General features: G+C 49.1%; 1 protein-coding gene across 2 annotated transcripts in view; it reads left to right on the top strand.

The window, feature by feature from the left end:
- SCUBE1 (signal peptide, CUB domain and EGF like domain containing 1) overlaps positions 1-19,782 on the top strand; it is a 128,618-nt gene that overhangs the window by 9,388 nt on the left and 99,448 nt on the right. For both annotated transcript variants that reach the window (XM_061418784.1, XM_061418785.1), the window contains exon 3: positions 12,261-12,389. In XM_061418784.1, coding sequence (XP_061274768.1) covers positions 12,261-12,389 — 129 coding nt within the window. The remainder of the gene's footprint in view (positions 1-12,260; positions 12,390-19,782) is intronic.

Raw genomic sequence — 19,782 nt, 5'->3', positions numbered from 1 at the left:
GGAGGCCAGCAAAGGCAGTTCAGAGGTGGGCTGGGAGGGGGGGAGGAGGGGAAATTCTTCTTCGAGTCTTAAAACGTGCAATTATGCATGCTAACGTGTGCCCTGCTGAAGATGAAAGCGCTGGAGTCCGGCAGACCAGCGGGCAGGAAGAAATAGGATGTGACTTAAAATTCCAAGCTGCTGTCAGCTAGCAATTAGGCAGCGTGGCTTGCAACTGGTCCCAGATCTGCTGTGGAGCTGAGGCTTCTTGGAGCCCTGGTCCATTTTGGGGAGGAAAAGTTAAGAGCTTGTATCGTTGGCATCGAAGCACGAAGAGGCATTTGCCTCCCTAAGCCTCGGTTTGCCCGGGTGTAGAATGTGTCCACTGGACCAGATTCAGTTCAGGATGGAAACTGTTCACTGAGCACCTACTCTGTGCCGAGCTCGGGGCCGGGGCCACGACCTGTTTTCCCGATCTCCCCATTCAGGGGAGAGACAGATGGGGAAAGACGTGATCGTTAACAGGGCGTGGAAAGTACAGCCGTGGAAATACAGACCAGACTCAGTGGGGCGAGAAGGACAGGGGCCAGCACTGCTGGGGGAGGGGGAAGTCTGAAAGGGCTCCCTGGAGAGGCGGTCATCTGGGCTAAGTTAGGAAGGCAGAGGGGGTCTCTGACACTCCTTCCAGCTCTGATGGTCCTGGAACACGTGTGTCTCAAGGATGCCGAGGTCTGATTTTATCCCTGCCGACTCAGTGAGTGCAGCAGGTGACTTAGCCTTCCTCCCATCGTGTGGGATGGGGGGCACCTGTCTCACCCGGTGGGCGCCGAGTGGGGGCTGGGAGAGGGACAGCCGCCTGGCTATAGGCAAGAGTGCCTGCGATCAAGCTTTCTTTTTTCTCTAAATCCCCATTTCTCCTAGGGTTAGAGGGCCTCTGCCCCCACCCCCACCCCATCTCTGAGCACCCACCCCCCCACCCCCAGGGCAGTAGGCCTCCTTCCGTCCCTTCCTCTAGGCCCTCTAGCCTCCTCTTGGCCGCTTCTTATTACAGTGGCTATATTTGTTTTTCCATCCGAGGAATGCTAACCAGCAAAAACCATTATTTCTAAGAAAATAAACCATGGGCCTTGTTGGCCTTTGAATGCTACTGAAGTGGATGGTGGCCTTCCCCAAAGGCCTTGAGACAAAGAGGGCTGGAGGGCTCGTGTGTGCAGGCAAGGTCAGGGGGTCTCGGAGGGGTGCTTGGAGGGGCTCTTCCAGATGGGCCAGGGCTGCAGCCCCTGGGAGGAGAGAGGGGAAAACCCCAGCTGGCCAGCGTGGACTTGCTGCCCTGTTAATAACGGCCGCTGCTGCAGCTCAGCCTCCACTCCCTCCGGGGGTGCCCAGAGGCACTACCCTCTCCCAGAGACCCCTCCCCCCGCCCCCCACCTCTGTCTGGACCTCCTGCCCTTTGAGTCGAGGGGAGCAGGGCTGGATGTAGGTCCGTGGAGAGCTGGGCGCCCGCCTAGGTGACCTTGGGCAGGTCTGTGGACCTCTTGGGCCTTAGAGTGCGTGCTTAGCCGCTTCAGTTGTGTCCGACTGTCTGCGACCCTGTGCACCATGGCCTGCCAGGCTCCTCCCTCCATGGGATTCTCCAGGCAAGAATACTGGAGTGGGTTGTCATTTCCTTCTCCATGGGCCTTAGTATGCTGACTGCAAACTCAGGCCTCTTTTGAGCCCCACAGTGGGCAGCTCTATCTTCAGGGTGCTCCTTGCTACGATGGTGCCCAGTTTGGGCTCAGTCTGTGAGGGTTCCAGGTGGGCTCTGGCAGGACTGTGGGCACTGACAGCCCCACGGGCAGGCCTGGCCAGACCAGAGTGCTGGGGGAGCAAGGCTGTCCTTGCATGAGACGTGTTCATCCTTGTCTGTGTCGTCCTTCCTGTCTAGACTGGCAGCTCCTCGTGGCCAGGGTCTGGCTGAGGACAGGAAGGTGCTGGGACAAGAGGGCAGAAGTTGGAGAGATGGCTTGATCCCTAGTGAGGACCATGGGCCCTGGCTCCCTATTCACTGAAGCGTGGGGCATTCTCCAGGTGACTGTGTCAAGGTTAGGATGGTGGAGTCTGCCGCCAGCCTGCCTGCTTCCAGTCTTGGCTTTGCCACTTCCTAACTGGGCGATCTAGCATGCGTCCCTTCAGTTCTCTGAGCCTCGGTGTCTCTTTCTGTGACGGGGAGAGTGAAGCCCTTCCTGCTTGGCTATAGCTGCGGGCCATTAGAAGACGGTGGGCAGTCACCCTTGCCGTTACTGGCATGACGATTAGGGAGCAACTCCACTGGGGACCTGGAGAGAAAGGGAGTAAAATCAAAGTGCTCCAGGCCAGCTCCTGAGCCTCCGGAGCCCAGAGGGCAGCCTGTGGGCTTAGGGGGAGAAGCCTGAGCTGTGGGTCTCGGGTTCAGCCCCAACCTGCTGATATGGTCAGCTCTTCAGTCCCCCTCTCTGGGTTCAGTTATCCCTTTATCAAATCCAGGGGTGCACTGGAGGAGCTCTGGGACCCCAGCCTGCCTATTCCAAGTGGTGGCTCAGGCTCTTGGGCAACTGTATTTCTGGCCATCCTTCTGTTGAGTTCACAGGTTGGGTCTGTGGAGCACCCCCTCAGAGCCTGAAGTCTCAGGGTCTGGGGCGTCCCCCCTGCCCTTTTGGTAATGGGGGTGGGAGAATGACTGTGCTTCTGATTGGCAAGGGAGCAGCAGGAGCCTCAGCTCTGAGCTGGCAGCCCCTCATTCCCATCTTGAACACTCTGAGAAGGCCGCTCCCCACCATCCAGGTTGCTTGGGCATCCGCTAGGCCTGATGTCAGAACTTGGGAACAGTGAAGGGTCCAGAGGGTTTGGGAGGGAGAAAGGGAGTAATTAACTGGCCCTTGGGGTTCAGTAGGCAAGTCCCAGCCTGATACTTGGGAGCCACAAAGCTCACCATGAGCCCACACAGAGCAGAGGACACTCAGGGTCAGTTCACAGTGAGTGCCTGCACCCAGGCCGAGCCCCCGAGACTCCCCAGCATGATGTACGAGAACACTGACAGCATTAACTGAGAAAAACAGCTTTAATGAGATATGATCCATGTACTATACCCTCACCCACTTAAAGAATACAATTCAGTGCCTTTTAGTATATTTACAGACTTGTGTACCCATCACCAAAACCAAATTTAGACCCTCTTCATTACTCCAAAAAGAAACACTGTGCCCCTTAAGCATCACTCCCCAGCTTCCCAGTCCCCAGAAACCACTAATCTGCTTTCTGTCTCAATACTTTTGGCTCTTCTGCAGAAGTCATATAAATGGAAGCCCACAAAACGTGGCCCTTTGTGACTGAGAAAGCATTCTCCAAAGTCTGATGGCCTGGCCCACTTCCTGGCTCCCCTTGTATTAGCTGTGTGACCTCGGGCAGGGCAGCAACACCTCTGAGCCTTGGTTTCCCTTGCTGTCAAATAAAGGTGTTCATACCCACTTCTTAGGGTGCTCAGAGCCAAGGGCCTGCATACAGCCTCACACGTCCATGAGGGCTTCGATTGAGATGGCTACTCATTCGTTCAATGCCAAGCAGACTTTGGGGAGACACGCTGCTACTGCTGAACCTGCAGCTCACCAGGACACGGTTCTTGCCCCGTGGAAGTCGCAGCCCCGAAGGACACGTACATAGCAAGTGACAGCAATGAGTGTCCTTTCAGGGAGCCGCGGGGCCCAGAAGGTGGGGCGAAGTGCCCCCCCCGCGTCTGCCAGGCAATTTGCAAGGGTTCAGAGCGGGCAGTGATGCGGATGCTTGGTCTGTGGAAGGGCATGGGTGTCTGTGAGCTCTGGGCAGAGGAAAACAGCGTGAGCAAAAATGTGGAGGCCCGAAGCCGTGGAGGCCCGAAGCCGTGCAGGCCCGAAGCCGTGCAGGCCACTGGGAGAGGTCAGCCCACAGCTCAACCCCATGGTTACCTTGGATCATGGGTTGGCTGGGAGGAGGACCTTCCCACCCTCTGGCTGAGCCATGGTCATTGTGTGCCGTTAGGAATGAAAAAGTATATAGATTTGTGTTGGTTTTGCATGACCTTTGACCTTTCCCATAATTAACTGCTGGGCCCACTTCTGGCATTGTCTCGGCAGAAGGGAAACCTGATCGATGGATGCCAGGAGTCCGCCGAGAGCGGGTCTCATTACTCAGTCATTACAAACCCAGAGCTTAACCCTGTGCCACCGGAGACGGGGGGCTTAATCCTTCCTGCTGGGCGGCCCTGCGGAACCACCTTCCCGCGAATGTAATTAGCCAACAAACCGGATTAAGATTTATTCACCAATAAGGACTCAACTTCCTAAGCCATACATCTCTCCCAGAATGGTTGCCTGATCTAAGGAGTGCACGGTTTTTCCTAAAGCCCCAGACAAAGAAGACGTGTTAGCGCCCAGCCAGCGAAGAGTTCTTTGTTAGAGCGTTTGCTCTCCGCTGTCTGCAAGGAATGTTGAGAAAAATGCCAATTTCGAGGGGAAACAGGGAGATGTGTTCAGTAATGATTTCTGAGAGTGGCCAGTAGGGTGCTTTAAAAATCCTCATTTGGAGAACCTTTCCGGTCAGTCCTGATTTTTAGAACTAAAATGCCCTAAATGGTATTGAAATGAGAAGAATCTCTGACTCATTGTAGTAGACTCTCTTCGAACCGAGGCACTACAGAATAAATGTATATTTTATGGGGCAGCAAGAATCAATTTTGAATTAAAAAAAAAAAAAAAACAAACTCTTCCCACTCGAGTCCAGGCCAGTGCTGTTGGCACGTAACTACAGCTGTGGAATCGTGTGTTCGTGCTGCCATTTTAATAAAGGAAAAATGGAATTGCATGACCTTTTAAAATCCTATAATGAGCAGCTCCCTGTGCTGTTTTTCTCTGCTCTGTTGGATGTTGGAAGCTGTTTTCTGTTGGAACTTGCGTTCTCATTAAAAAAAAAAAAAAAAAAAATCCAAGCTGGAGAAGAAGCAGGGATGTTTGGGGCGAGCTGTTGGCCTTCTATTCCTGAACACTCAGGTTGGAGCTTTGTCCTGGCCACTTTCTCTGATATGAACATCTCTGTCACTACCTCTTAACCTCAGGAGCAGGTACGGACCTTGGAAATAAATACGATGATGCACACAATGTCTCTTCCCCAACTTTCTCCTTGATAACTTTTTGAAGCATAAAGCACCTTGAGGATGTGGCTCTAATAGGAACAGAGCCTGCATCTGAATGCAGTCCCTCGCTCCCCCTCCTGGGAAGACCAGGTCTGCAACCATGCTGGGCCTCAGCCTTGGCATCAGGACAAGGGAAGCAGTGGCCACACGGACCTCCCACACCGCTTCACCCCTGTGCTCTTCGCTTCTGCGGCCCCGGAGCCGTCCTCCCTGTGGGGCTGTGTTTCACATGGTTTCTTCCTTTCTTCCTGAACATCCTCTCTGTACGTCTTTATCCAAATTTCCTTCTTAGAAGAACACCAGTCGTTGGATTAGGCCCATCTGACTCCAATACGCACGCACGCTAAGTGGCTTCAGTCACGTCCAACTCTTTGTGACCCCATGGACTGTAGCCCGCCAGGCTCCTCTGTCCATGGGATTCTCCAGGCAAGAATACTGAAATGGGTTGCCATGCCCTCCTCCAGGGGATCTTCCCAACCCAGGGATCAAACTCATGTCTCACGTCACCTGCTTTGGCAGGCAGGTTCTTTACCACTAGCGCCACCTGGGAAGCCCGTACTCCCTACAACCTTATCTAAAGCTTGATTACATCTGCAAAGATCCTATTTCCAAATCAGGTCACATTCACAAGTACTGAGGGTTAGGACATCAACACCTCTTTTGAGGGACACAAACTCACAACAGCCCTTTGAGAATAAATATCTGGACCAGTCTCTCAAAGCAAAAGAAATAAAAGTGAAAATCAACAAATGAGACCTACTCAAACTTAAAAGTTTTTGCACAGCCAAGAAAACCATAAACTAAACAAAAAGACAAAGTATGGAATGGGAGAAAATATTTGCAAATGATGCGACCAAGAAGGGCTCAATTTCCAAAATATACAAACAGCTCATATAACTCAACATCCAAAATAATAAGAATAACCTAATCAAAAAATGGGCAGGAGATATAAATAGATGTTTCCCCAAGAAAGACTTACAGATGGCCAACAGGCACGTGAAAAGATGCTCCACGTTGCTAATTATTAGAAATGCAAATCAGAACCACAATGAAGCATCACCTCACACTGGTCAGAATGGCCATCAACCAGAAGTTTACAAGTAGTGAATGCTGGAGAGGGCATAGAGAAAGAGAACCCTCCCACACTGTTAATGGAAATGTAAACTGGTGCGGCCACTATGGAAAACAGTACGGAGGTTCCTCAGAAAACTAAAAATAAAGTGGCCATATGAGCTGGCAATCCCATTCCTGGATATATAAGCAGACAAAACTATAATTTGAAAAGATACATGCACCCTTATGTTCACAGCAGCACTATTTACAATAGCCAAGACATGGAAAGAACCCAAGCATCCATCAACAGATACGTGGTTTAAGAAGATGCAGTGCGTATGATGGGCTGGCCAAGCCAGCACAGTACAATGGAACATTACTCAGCCATCAAAAAGAACGAAACATTGTCATTTGCAGCAACAAGCGTGGAGCTAGAGAGTGTCATACTAAATGAAGTGAGTCAAACAGAGAAAGACGAATATGATGTCACTTATGTGTGGGATCTAAAAGATAATACAAATGGATCTATATGCAAAACAGAAGCAGACTCATGTACATAGAAAACGATCTTACGGTCGTAAAAGGAGGAAGGAAGGAATTAGGGGTGTAGGATTAACAGATACAAACTACTGAACATAAAACAGATTAGCAATAGACTTACCATGTAGCTTAGGGGACTACATTCAATATCTTGTAATAACCTATAATGGGAAATAATCTGAAAATATATAACTGAATCACCTTGCTGTGCAGCTGAAACTAACCCAATATCATAATCAACTACACTTCAAATTTAAAAAAAAGATTAAATAACTAGAGAGCTTGGCTCTGCCCCCCTCCATTCCTTCACCCTCTCCCCACTCCATCTGCCTGTCCCTCATTCTCTAGCTTTAACAGTCCTGAAATAGTGATCCGACATAGACAACAGACTGGTGGTTGCCAAGGGGGAGGAGCTTGGGGGGAGGGCTGGAGAGGGAGACGGTGGTTAGCAGATGGAAGCTAGTATATATGGAATGGACGAACAACAAGGTCCTGCTGTATAGCACAGAGATCTATATTCAGTATTCTGTGATCAACCAGAATGGAAAAGAATATTTTAAAAGAATGTATATATACATATATATCACTTTGCCATACAGCAGAAATTAACAACATTGTAAATCAACTGTTCAGTTCAGTTCAGTCACTCAGTCATGTCCGACTCTTTGCGCCCCATGGACAGCAGCACACCAGGCCTCCCTGTCCATCACCAACTCCCAGAGTTGACTCAAACTCATGTCTCTTGAATCAGTGATGCTATCCAACCATCTCATCCTCTGTCGTCCCCTTCTCCTCCTGCCCCCAATCTGTCCCAGCATCAGGGTCTTTTCCAATGAGTCAGCTCTTCACATGAGGTGGCCAAAGTATTGGAGTTTCAGCTTCAGCATCAGTCCTTCCAATGAGTATTCAGGACTTCGATAAAAATATTTTTTAAGTGGCCTGAGACTGATGGGCATCTTGGAGGCCTGCGGGACCTCCTCTGGGGCTGCTGGCTCTTGGATACGGTTTTTACAATAATAAACCTACTTGCTTTGGCAGAGTTTTTGTTTGTTTATTTATGTGTTTATCTCTCATGCATTAAAGGGTGAGGCTCGCATGATTTTAAAAAACAAAAATTCAAGGCAAAGATACAGAAAATCAGGGGAGGTTTGATCTGTGAGCAGATGGTTCTCCATTCAGGATTCTGGATGGGCAGGTAAAGCAGGTTGGCCCCAGAAGCCTGTGGGAGCACTCCAGGGCTGGTGATTGGAGAAGAACTGATCATTCTAAGTGCTCGGATCTGGGGGAATCTTTTGGGAATGGATTAAAAGAAGAAATGTGAACAGTAGACACTGCTCTCCTCAGGGCATTAGCATCCACTGTGGCCTACACTATTGGGAGTCAAAGGAAGGGAAAGGGTAGAGTTTAAGTTCATTTTTAGTTTATTTATTTATTACTATTTTTTGTCTGCTCCTCGTAGCTTTCAGGATCTCAGTTCCCTGATCAGGGATTGAACCTGTGTCCCCTGCAATGAAAGCACAGAGTCCTAACCACTCTGCCAGGGAAGTCCTAGAGTTGTCATATTGACTATCCAATCAATCTCTTTATAAAAAGCAATCTCCTTATAATGCCTTATGTGTATGGTGATCAAATAGTTTATCATTTTGATAGTAGAAAGGTTGCTATTAGCAATTATCAGACAACAGGCATAAACCAGAGCTTTGCCAGGCAAATTTGGGTGTATGATTGTCTTAACTGGGGAAAGACATCTTTCTCAGACAACGTCTTAAAACAGTTTGTGCAACTGAATTTTATGGATGTGGTGACTCTGTAACTGATTGTGTTTTCCTCCTTGCCTTGGCTTCTAGGAGGCTCAGAGCCATATTTATGGCCTTCCTTTTGTAACTGTGCTGAACTTACCAATCGTATCTCTGCATACATTCACCAGCTTTCCCTCATTCTTCAACCTTCATTTATTCTTCTTCAGCACAAGGTAGATAGATAAGGGACTCTCAAGACTCTTCTCCAACACCATAGTTCAAAAGCATCAATTCTTTGGCACTCACCTTTCTTTATAGTCCAACTCTCACATCCATACATGACTACTGGAAAAACCACAGCTTTGACTAGACAGACCTTTGTTGGCAGAGAAATGTCTCTGCTTTTTAATATGCTGTCTAGGTTGGTCATAACTTTCCTTTCAAGGAGCAAGCATCTTTTAATTTCATGGTATAGTCACCATCTGCAGTGATTTTGGAGCCCAAGAAAACAAAGTCTGTCCCTGTTCCCATTGTTTCCCCATCTACTTGCCATGAAGTGATGGGACCGGATGCCATGATCTTAGTTTTTTGAATGCTGAGTTTTAAGCCAGCTTTTTCACTCTCCTCTTTCATCAAGAGGCTCTTTAGTTCCTCTTCACTTTCTGCCATAAGGGTGGTGTCATCTGCATATCTGAGGTTATTGATATTTCTCCCAGCAATCTTGATTCCAGCTTATGCTTCATCCAGCCCAGCATTTTGTATGATGTACTCTGAATATAAGTTAAATAAGCAGAGTGACAATATACAGCCTTAACGTACTCCTTTCCCGATTTGGAACCAGTCTGTTGTTCCATGTCCAGTTCTAACAGTTGCTTGTTGACCTGCATACAAATTTCTCAGGAGGCAGGTCAGGTGGTCTGGTATTCTCATCTCTTGAAGAATTTTCCACAGTTTGTTGTGATCCACACAGTCAAAGGCTTTGGCATAGTCAATAAAGCAGAAGTAGATGTTTTTCTGCAACTCTTGCTTTTTTGATGATCCAGTGGGTGCTGGCAATTTGATGTATGGTTCCTCAGCCTTTTCTAAATCCTGCTTGAACATCTGGAAGTTCATGGTTCATATACTGTTGAAGCCTGGCTTGGAGGATTTTGAGCATTACTTTGCTAGCATGTGAGATGAGTGCAATTGTGCAGTAGTTTGAACATTCTTTGGTATTGTCTTTCTTTGGGATTGGAATGAAAACTGACCTTTTCTAGTCCTGTGGCCACTGCTGAGTTTTCCAAATTTGCTGGTATATTGAGTGCAACACTTTTACAGCATCATCTTTTAAGATTTGAAATAGCTTACCTGAAATTCCATCACCTCCACTAGAAAAGACATGGGCTTTGTAAACAGCAAGACTTTGTTTTGATCCTTGCCCTACCTTACTATGTGACCTTGAGCAATTACCTCCCTGCACTTTAGTTTGCTCAACTATAAAATGGAGTTAAAATACCTACTCCAGACGGTTAGTGTATGTTTCAGGAATAGATACCTACATACTGAGGTACAAAGTGAGAGGGAGCGACTTCTACCCAATATGAAATAAAACTCCTTCCCGTCAGTCTGACTGATCCAGCCTAAGTCACATGCCCACCCCGGGACCAATAACAGCCATTAATTCCATATATTGTTTGATTAGACTGACGAGGCTCCACCCCCAGAGTTGGGACCAGGCCACCTTCTCCTGAGTCACCTGCATGAATGGAAGAAAGGAAGGAGGCAATAGTCTAGGAGATGCTGGTTTGGATCAGCTGAGAGATGGTGCCATGTTTATAAGTAGTAGAAATGGGTGACCAGTTCACAGACTGCACCCATGTTAAGAGTGTAGAAGATTCACATGTTGGTAGCTGATTAGATGTCAGTGGAGAAGTGGAAGGATAACAATATTTACTGGGATGGAGAACCCCACGGAAGTGCAGGTTGATGAATTAAAGTTGGGCCATATTGCCTTTGGAGTGAATGTGGGCGATCTAGGGGGAGAGGTAGTTAGATTGGTATATCTGGGGCTCTGGCAAAAGGTTGGAGCTGCAGAGATTGAGAGGTAATCAATATCTCAGTCTTTATAAATCCATGTGCCCTTTCAAACACAAAATCTTATACTCTGCCTTTAATGTTATTTAAAACTTCTTAGTACATTAAGTATAATGATCGAAAGCAATTCAAATGATTTACAGCACTGAGCCTGCTTCCCAGCAGACACTGATGGCCTCTGCAGGCAGGAAGCCTCCTGTCTCTTGCACCTCTGCAGATCCAGGCTGCTTGTTCTTCCCTCATCATGGCTGGGTGGCTACCAGGAGGATGCTGCACAGCCCAGACCCTGTATTCTAGCACTTTCAGGGCTGCAGTATTTCCTCTGCTGGCAGCATTCCTGGCAGACAGGTGTCCAGACAGTGCTTGGTCACCTCCAGAGTCGGGGGGCTCACGACCACATGAGGCAGGCTCTGTCTTCCAGATGGGACATACCTACCCCTGAACATTAATTGGCCCTTTTGGCTTTCTCTACTGTGTGTAGCTCTGTCCTCTGGACTGTGTGGAAAGAGGACAAAGCTGGGTGTCTCCCCTTACCAGCCCCTCAGGCGTTTGTGGAAGCGGCCAGGTGTGCCTTGAGTTCCCTCTCTTCTTAAGGGTGGCCCCTTCCTGGCTTTCATAGCTGGAACTGCTCATCAAAAATCCCTGTTTCCGGTTAGGCTGTGGGAACACTTCCAGTTCTGCTGTGAGAGGCTTCCGGTTGCCATCTTTTCGTGGGCCTGTGGAGCTCGAGGTGGGTAGGTTGAAGGCCACCAGTACCCCTCGTTCTGATGGGGGATTGCACTGGTTCGGATCCGACTTACATAACGCGTCGAGGTGTGTGGCCCTTGGCAAGGCTTTGGCCTTGCTGTGCCTCAGCTTCTTCGATTCCCTTGTAAAACTGGAATATGGATGACGGGGGTCTGTGCCTCATAGTTAATGTGGGGATTGGGGCCTTAATGACACATGGCGTCATCCCTGGGACTTGGCTGGTTCATTGAATGTTAACTGGACTCGCTGCTATAGCTCTCCAGGCCCTCTCGAATCTCTCTGGAACTCCAGAACTGATAGCTCTTTGAACCCTGATGGGAAATGTTGAGAAACACTTAGAACGGCAAAAAGGGTGACCTTTAGGAAGGCTATTAGCCATTGTTCATAAGACAGAAGTCTTTGTTGTAACAAGGAAACTAAAGCAGTAGAAATTCAGATCTGGAAGAAAACCCTGGGGGGAGTATACGGCCTTTTGTCTCATTCTAGAAATTAGGTTTTGTGATGGTATGAGAAGTTCATTTATTTCTTAGACCCTCTCTCACAAGTAATGAGCTCTCCACTCTGGACAACTTTCAAATAGCCTGAAAAAAGCCAGTTTGGGGGGATTTTAGATAGGGTTCTTGCATGCTGTTAGTGTTGAGAGGCTTCAAGGGGGCCAGAGCTGGGTGTGAAATCTTGCCTGCTTCACCATCGGGGGATCTGAAAGTCACTCCAAACATGCCTGCCACATGACCTTGCTCCCCAAGCTGGTGGCTGACCGCCTTCCAAAGCCAAGATCTTCATCTTTGTAACCTTTGGATCTGCTCCCCAGCCCCCAGCAAGGACTTGAGTTAGTGAGTACCTGTTGAGTCATCCTCTAACCACTCATGTCCCAGTGTCTTCAGTGGTGGGGGGAAGAGGACCCTCGGGGTCTTCGTCTGACACTTCTCATGTGCCTCATTTTGCAGACATCGACGAGTGTGAGAATGACCACTACAACGGGGGCTGCGTCCACGAGTGCATCAACATCCCGGGGAACTACAGATGCACCTGCTTTGACGGCTTCATGCTGGCACACGACGGACACAACTGCCTGGGTGAGCAACTCAGCTGTGCCCTGCCCACTGGGCACACCCTGCCTCTTTCTCAACTCCAGCTGGTAACGTTGGGTGCAGTGGGAATGCTTATCCTCTTTTGGTTCCTTGGGTTGAGAAGACCCCCTGGAGAAGGAAATGACAACCCATTCCAGTATTCTTGCCTGGGAAATCCCATGGATAGAGGACCCTGGAGGGCTACAGTCCCTGGCGTTGCAAAGTCCGACATGACTTAGTGACTAAACCACAATGATTGGTTTGCTAGGACTGTTGTAACAAAATAGCACGCTTGAGGAGCTTACAGTGCAAGAATTTATTTTCTCACAGTCCTGGAGACAAGGACAAGGTGCTCGTGGGTTTGTTTTTAATCTGAGGGTCTCTCCTTGGCTTGCAGATGGCCACTTCTTGCTGTGTGTTCACATGGTCATTTCTATGCGTGCATGTATCTGGTGTTTCTTGCAGATGGCCACCTTCTTGCTGTGTGTTCACATGGTCATCTCTATGCGTGCATGTATCTGGTGTTTCTTGCAGATGGCCACTTCTTGCTGTGTGCTCACATGGTCATCTCTATGCGTGCATGTATCTGGTGTTTCTCCCTCTCTCACTCTCTCTTTGCCCTAATCTCTTCCTATAAGGACACCAGTCATATTGGAGTAGAAGCCATCCTAACAACTCATTTTCAACGTAATTACCTTTTTAAAGGTCCTATCATAAATACAGCCATGTTCTAAGGGTTAGGGTTAGACCTTCAACACATAAATTAGGGAGAAACATAATTCAGCCCATAACAAGGATTCTTATATACTTCCAGATTCTCCTAGTTCAAATACATATATTTTTAAGCCAGTTGTATAAATTTATGAGTAATGCAAACTTTCTGGGTACAATTGGGAAAATGTAGAACAACAAAGAAAGACTGGAAAGCATCTTAGTTTCACGGGTGTGTTTGCCTTCAGGCGCCTGGGTGTGACGGTGTGATTACCCGTAGTTGCAATCAGGTACCTGGCCTTTGTCTTCACCATTTTCCTAGATGCCTCATCATTTGATCAGTGACTAACAACCTGCGGCTGCTGTAACAGAGGAACACGCTAGGTGACCTGAGCGAGACAACTTTACTCTGTCATAGTTCTAGAGGTTCAAAGTCTGAAGCTGTGGTGTCAGTGGGGTTAGTTCCTATGAGGCTTGGAGGGAGGCCCTGTTTTGCCGTCTCTCCTGGTAGCCTCGGGCTTGCCTTTGCACGTAGATCACTTTCCTCTCTGTTTTCACATCATTTTTGTTCTCTGCATGCCTGTATCTGTGTCCAAATGTCCTCTCTTCCTAAAGGACACAGTCCTGTTGGATTAGGGGGCACCCTGCCGACCTATCTTAACTTGATCATCTGCCAGTAATCTATCTGCAAAGAAGGTTACCCTCACCGGTCCTGGGGGTCAGGACTTCAGCATCTTGGGAGGGATGTAATTCAACCCATAACAGAGGGGGTTTGCGGTCCACGGCCGGAGGAACAGCTCCTGGTAGAAAGCCCGTGGTCTCAAACAGGTGTTCCTGTCCCCCCAGCCATCTTCTGCTGTCAGCTGCTGAGTGACCCGGGGAACAACAGCTGGAGCCTCAGGGGTGAGACCATGGACTTAGCAGGGGTGTGGCGTGGCCATGAACACGTTCTTAACACCTCCAAGCCTCAGTGTCTTGTTGGTAAAGGGAGGTTGTGACGAGCAGCTGTCTCACATGCTGCTGTGAGCAGTAACTGTGATCGTGTCCAGGCAGCTGAGAAGTGTGCAAGCCCCAGGGCGCTCAGTCCTGGGAGGTGTTCCCATCACCCTGACAGCCACGGGAATAACATGCTGTCGGCCTCGCCAGGTTTTGTGTGAGGATGAAATGGTGCAGTGAAGCGGCTGGTGCTTGGTGAGTATAGTCAGCAAACAGGCATCAGTATTACCGTAGGTGACTTGGCCGCCCTGCTGTGGTTGGACACTCACACTGTTTGCTTATTTTGTTTGTTTGATTTTGCCATCAGAACCCAGAGGTGGTTCTGGGTATAAAACATTTTTTCTTATTTTCCCAACTGTTTCCTTAGCAAGTCTTCCTGGAACTTCTGGGTCAAAAGGATTATTTGGATTTTTTTATGGCACTCGATCTCTGGTTCCTCTGCCTTTTCTAAAACCAGCTTGAACATCAGGAAGTTCATGGTTGACACATTGCTGAAGCCTGGCTTGGAGAATTTTGAGCATTACTTTACTAGCGTGTGAGATGAGTGCAATTGTGCGGTAGTTTGAGCATTCTTTGGCATTGCCTTTCTTTGGAATTGGAATTCCAAAACTGACCTTTTCCAGTTCTGTGGCCACTGCTGAGTTTTCCAAATTTGCCGGCATAGTAAGTACAGCACTTTCACAGCATCATCTTTCGGCATTTGGAATAGCTCAACTGGAATTCCATCACCTCCACTAGCTTTGTTCCTAGTGATGCTTTCTAAGGCCCACTTGACTTCACATTCTAGGGCTTAAAGCTCAACATTCAGAAAACGAAGATCATGGCATCCGGTCCCATCACTTCATGGGAAATAGATGGGGAAACAGTGGAAACAGTGTCAGACTTTATTTTTCTGGGCTCCCAAATCACTACAGATGGTGACTGCAGCCATGAAATTAAAAGACGCTTACTCTTTGGAAGGAAAGTTATGACCAACCTAGATGGCATATTCAAAAGCAGAGACATTACTTTGCTAACAAAGGTTCGTCTAGTCAAGGCTATGGTTTTTCCTGTGGTCATGTATGGATGTGAGAGTTGGACTGTGAAGAAGGCTGAGCGCCAAAGAATTGATGCTTTTGAACTGTGGTGTTGGAGAAGACTCTTGAGAGTCCCTCGGACTGCAAGGAGATCCAACCAGTCCATTCTGAAGGAGATCAGACCTGGGATTTCTTTGGAAGGAATGATGCTAAAGCTGAAACTCCAGTACTTTGGCCACCTCATGAGAAGAGTTGACTCATTGGAAAAGACTCTGATGCTGGGAGGGATTGGGGGCAGGAGGAGAAGGGGACGACAGAGGATGAGATGGCTGGATGGCATCACCGATTCGATGGACGTGAGTCTGAGTGAACTCCGGGAGTTGGTGATGGACAGGGAGGCCTGGTGTGCTGCGATTCATGGGGTCACGAAGAGTCGGACACGACTGAGCGACTGATCTGATCTGATCTGATGGCACTCAATGCAGTGTCTCCTGGAAGGGCTGGGTAAACCTTCTATCATGCCAACTGGGTTTTTGGTGTATGCATAGAAAGCTTGTGAAGGAGGAAATGGCAACCCACCCCAGTATTCTTGTCGAGAGAATCCCATGGACACAGGAGCCTGGCAGGCTACAATGCAGGGAGGTTGCAAAGACTTGGAAACAACTGAGTGACTGAGGATGCGTGCTAGGAAGCTGGACATCCCCAGTGCTCTGAAACTCCTCTAGAATTAGCGGTGTATCCGTCTTCAGTTCCTCTGCCTGTTTTTGTTTAACGCATATTGGATCTCAGATTAGCTGTTATGGGAAACAGATCTGTAAACATGTAATTACACCCAAAGAAAGTGCCGAAACGGAGGTCTGGACAGCAGACTGTGGAAGCCCAGAGGGGTCTGTGAAGAGTTACCCTGCATGGGCTGGGAGTTGGGGGGTGGGGGGGATGTGTGCCTAACTCCTCTGGGGGACTTCAAGGAGGAAGTTGCCTTGAACAGGATCTCCAAAGGTAGGGGTGAGGGCAGAGCCTGTGTGGAGAGCTGTGGGTGGCTCCTTGAGGCTGGCTCGGGGGGGAGTGGGAGGAATGGTGGGAGGTGGAGCTGCAGAGGAAGGCAGAGCCTTGGATGACATTGGACAGAACTGAGGCTGGACTGCGTTTGTTGTACCAGACGCCACATTCAGTATTGTTCACATTTTATCTCATGTAATCCTCCCAAGAAGCATAAACATTTAACCTTCTGGGTTGTTGGCCCCTTTTTTCAGATGATAGAGTACGTTTCAGGAATGGATTAGTCCGTGAAGACAGACCTGACAGTCTGCCTGTTGGGCATATCCTGACAGGAGCAGGCATATCCCCAGTGGTCAAGAGACCAGACCTTCGGACCTGCAGGTTCTGAGCTCTGACCCTGGTTTGTCAGTTATCAGCTGTGTGACCTTTGGCCACTTCACCTCTAGGCCTGTTCCCTCCCCAGAAACTGCATCCGCAGTCACTGTCCTATAGAGCTCTCACGAGGACTGAGTGGGGTCGTGGGTGCCGGCCAGCTAGAGAGTGGCCAGCACGGAGCGCGCAAATGCCGCGGGCCTTACTCACCCTGACCGACCTTCAGACCAGATGCATCGCGGTGGGCTGGTCTGACGCCTCCGAGACCTCACTGGGGCCGGGCCTGCTGTCTGCACTCCCTGGGCTGTGTCACACACACAGCCTCCCCATCTCATCACACCTCTCTTACCTGGATAGAATCACCTGCTTGTAAGCACCCATATTCCTGGCTATGGCGGGCAGGTATACCCACCACCTCCAGACTAATGGGGTCTGTGCAGGTTTTGGTTTTAACATTGTGATTTCCATAGTGGATTCTTTTTATACTGATTAATTTAAGGAACTGGGTAAGACTCCCCACCCCCACCTCTGAGCACAGATTGCAACTTCTTTCGGCTCTAACTCATGCATATGGCAGCCGAGAAAAGGCTCTCTCTGTTGCTCCTCTGCTTTTAGCTGAGGGCAGATGCTTTCCAACAGACGTCTTGATGTTTGGGCTTTTTCCTTCTCATGTCAAAACTCCGGCTCTGGAAAAGTCAGACCTCGGTTCCAACAGGCTCCAGCCCTGCCTGACAACACAGAGCCACAACCCCCTCACCCACAAAACGCTGAAAATGTGCCCAGCTCAGTGTCGGGATCTCAGAGGCTTGTAAACACTGGCTGAAACCGTCATGCTGTAAGAGGAAGCTGGACTTAATGGAGTTGGAAGATGTGGTCCAAATTCTGTCACCACTACTCATGAGCTTTATGGTTTGAGAGCAGTTACTCAGACTCTCCAAGTCTCAGTTCCTCTAACTGCAGAATGGGTCAGGAATACCTGTCTCAGGGTCACTGTGCCAGTTACATAAGAAAGTAGACCTGGAGAGCTGAGCGTACTGCTTGGGAGGTTCTGCGCGGGTCAGGGTGCATCAGTCACACTGCTGCAGAGGTTTCAGGCTCGCCGCCCACAGTCCAGCCCGTGAACATGCTTGGTTTCCCTCCCGCTCACCCCGTATCGCTGATGTGATGATGATGGCGGTGGGGATTGAATTATTTGTCCACATTTATAAATCAAGGGATGTCACATAAAACTCAGTATTTCCAGCTCTGTTTCTGCTTGGCCCTAATCCCCTCATCCCTGACTTTGTGGGTCTGGGGCAGGAATGCATATCCCACATGGCCAGATATGTAAAGGTCATTAGGAAGCTTCGATCTAAAATATGTTCAATCTCTTCTTCCTTGACAAGCATCCCTTCCTCGTGACTTGGAAGGCTGGAGTGGAATTTAGAATTCTAGGACTTTTTGGAGTTTCGTGCCAGAAAGTGGTAGCATGGGCAATGCCTGCTCCCCATCCCTTCTTCTCACCCCTGGCCCTGTCCTACACCACAAGGCACCTGAGGGCGCCCTAACCTGAATATGTAAGCCCTGGTCATTTGCCCCGAAGCCATCTTCCCTTTTTCTTGGTCCTGTTATCTGTCCTTCTGAGAAGAGACAGGTTTGTGGGCGGGAGGGGGGGGGGTTGGACAGGGAATTTGTGGGGCCTCAAACACCCAGGTGCCATGACCGCCTGTGGAGTGCTTACTCCGTGGGGAGGGCTGTAGCCACAGGAGCGGCAGAGCGGGGACCCTCCAGGCATGAGGCCGAGAGCAGGGGCGCCTCCCTATGGGAACAGCAGCAACTGGGAGGATCCGCATCACGGCCCCTCTTGGGAGAGCGTGTGTCCACTCCCGATCGCCACACTCCCCACCGTTCTCTATCGCTCACAGCCTGTCGGTCATTTAGCTCTCGGCTCGGTCTCAGTAGGAACTGTGTTCACGCTGCCTGATAGAGCCTCCAGCACAAGGCCTGCCCTCGGTGGGTGTTGGGTGCTGTGAGAAGCTGACTGAGTTTGGGGAGGGCTCTGTGTTCTGCAATCTCTCTGCTTTGTGCAGCCCTGACCGTCTCTGGTCAGCCACTCTTGAGCCCCACCCCACAACCATCACCCGTCAGGGACAGTCAGGCCTGTCTGCATCTCCTGTTTTGTCTCCAAAAGCCTGGGTCAGAAGTCTCGTCCGCTTGGAACATCCCTCTCCCAACCACCGCTGAATTCCTTTATGATGATGGCTGGAACCGAGCCTGGTCAGCACAGTTTGAAAAGCGTTCCGAGCTCGTCGGAGAAATGAGGCTGATGGCTGAAGGGTTATTTTCTTGCCTGGGTTTTCACAGTTGAACCTTTTCTTTTCTTTTGAGCAAATGAGGTTATTTTCTTGTGGAGATGGCTTGCCTGGGACCGTGTCCTGGAGAGTGGCCAAGTCTGTCCTCTAGGGAGTAAAACCCTCTTTCTATTTGACATCTTTATTGAGGAATTTCTCAAATATAACAGAAAATGACACCAGAGGGAATTGAAACCATGATGAGATCCTTGCTCAACCCCAAATGACTGCTTTTAGCATTGTAATTACTTGAAATAGCAGTAGTTCTGTTTGAAAAATATTATTCCAAACTCCATGCAATTGGACATAAGAGCAATATTTAGGCTAATAGAATAAGGTTTTTTTTTCATCCTAAATTAAAACCAGCGGTGGATAATTTTTTCCCGACTCCACAAAGCAAGTCTCCTTTTCCCCTAAAGCCATTAGTTCACTTAGCCAGATGTTCTCTGCGACCCCAGTCTTTATCTTGACTTACTGAAAAATACGGTTCTCAAGTTGCTCACAGTTTGAATTTCGGACTTGCTTCTCAGCACATTTTCCCCTGATGAAGAGGAGTCATCTGCAGCCAGATTCAGCAGAAAAGTTGTTTTGTTAAGCAGATTGCGATGTTCCCGTTAACACTTCTTGAGCACCTACTGTGTGCCCGGCCCCATGCTAGGTAGTCGGCCCCTCTTAGGTGAGGTGAGGGGACCTTGGCTTAGTCTCTGCTGTGTGCCTGGAGTCATCCAGGATGTTGTGCTGACATTCTCTTACTTGGTCCTCACGCATCCCTGAGCAGAAGCCATTAGTATCCCCTCTTTACAAATGAGGAACTGAGGCTCAGAAAGGGAAAGTGACCCATGTAAGGTCACACAGCCAGTAAGTGGTCAAGCTGAGACCAGAGCCCAGATCTCTTCGTTTGCCAGTTCAAGCCTGTAAGCTACTGCCTACCACTTCCCCATGGCACCCAAAACAGACCCCACTCTGGGAGGCTGG

This window comes from Bos javanicus, chromosome 5 (assembly GCF_032452875.1).
Source record: "Bos javanicus breed banteng chromosome 5, ARS-OSU_banteng_1.0, whole genome shotgun sequence".
NCBI lineage: Eukaryota > Metazoa > Chordata > Mammalia > Artiodactyla > Bovidae > Bos > Bos javanicus.
Note: the sequence above shows the minus strand (reverse complement) of the source record. Positions and strands in the feature narration are given on the sequence as shown.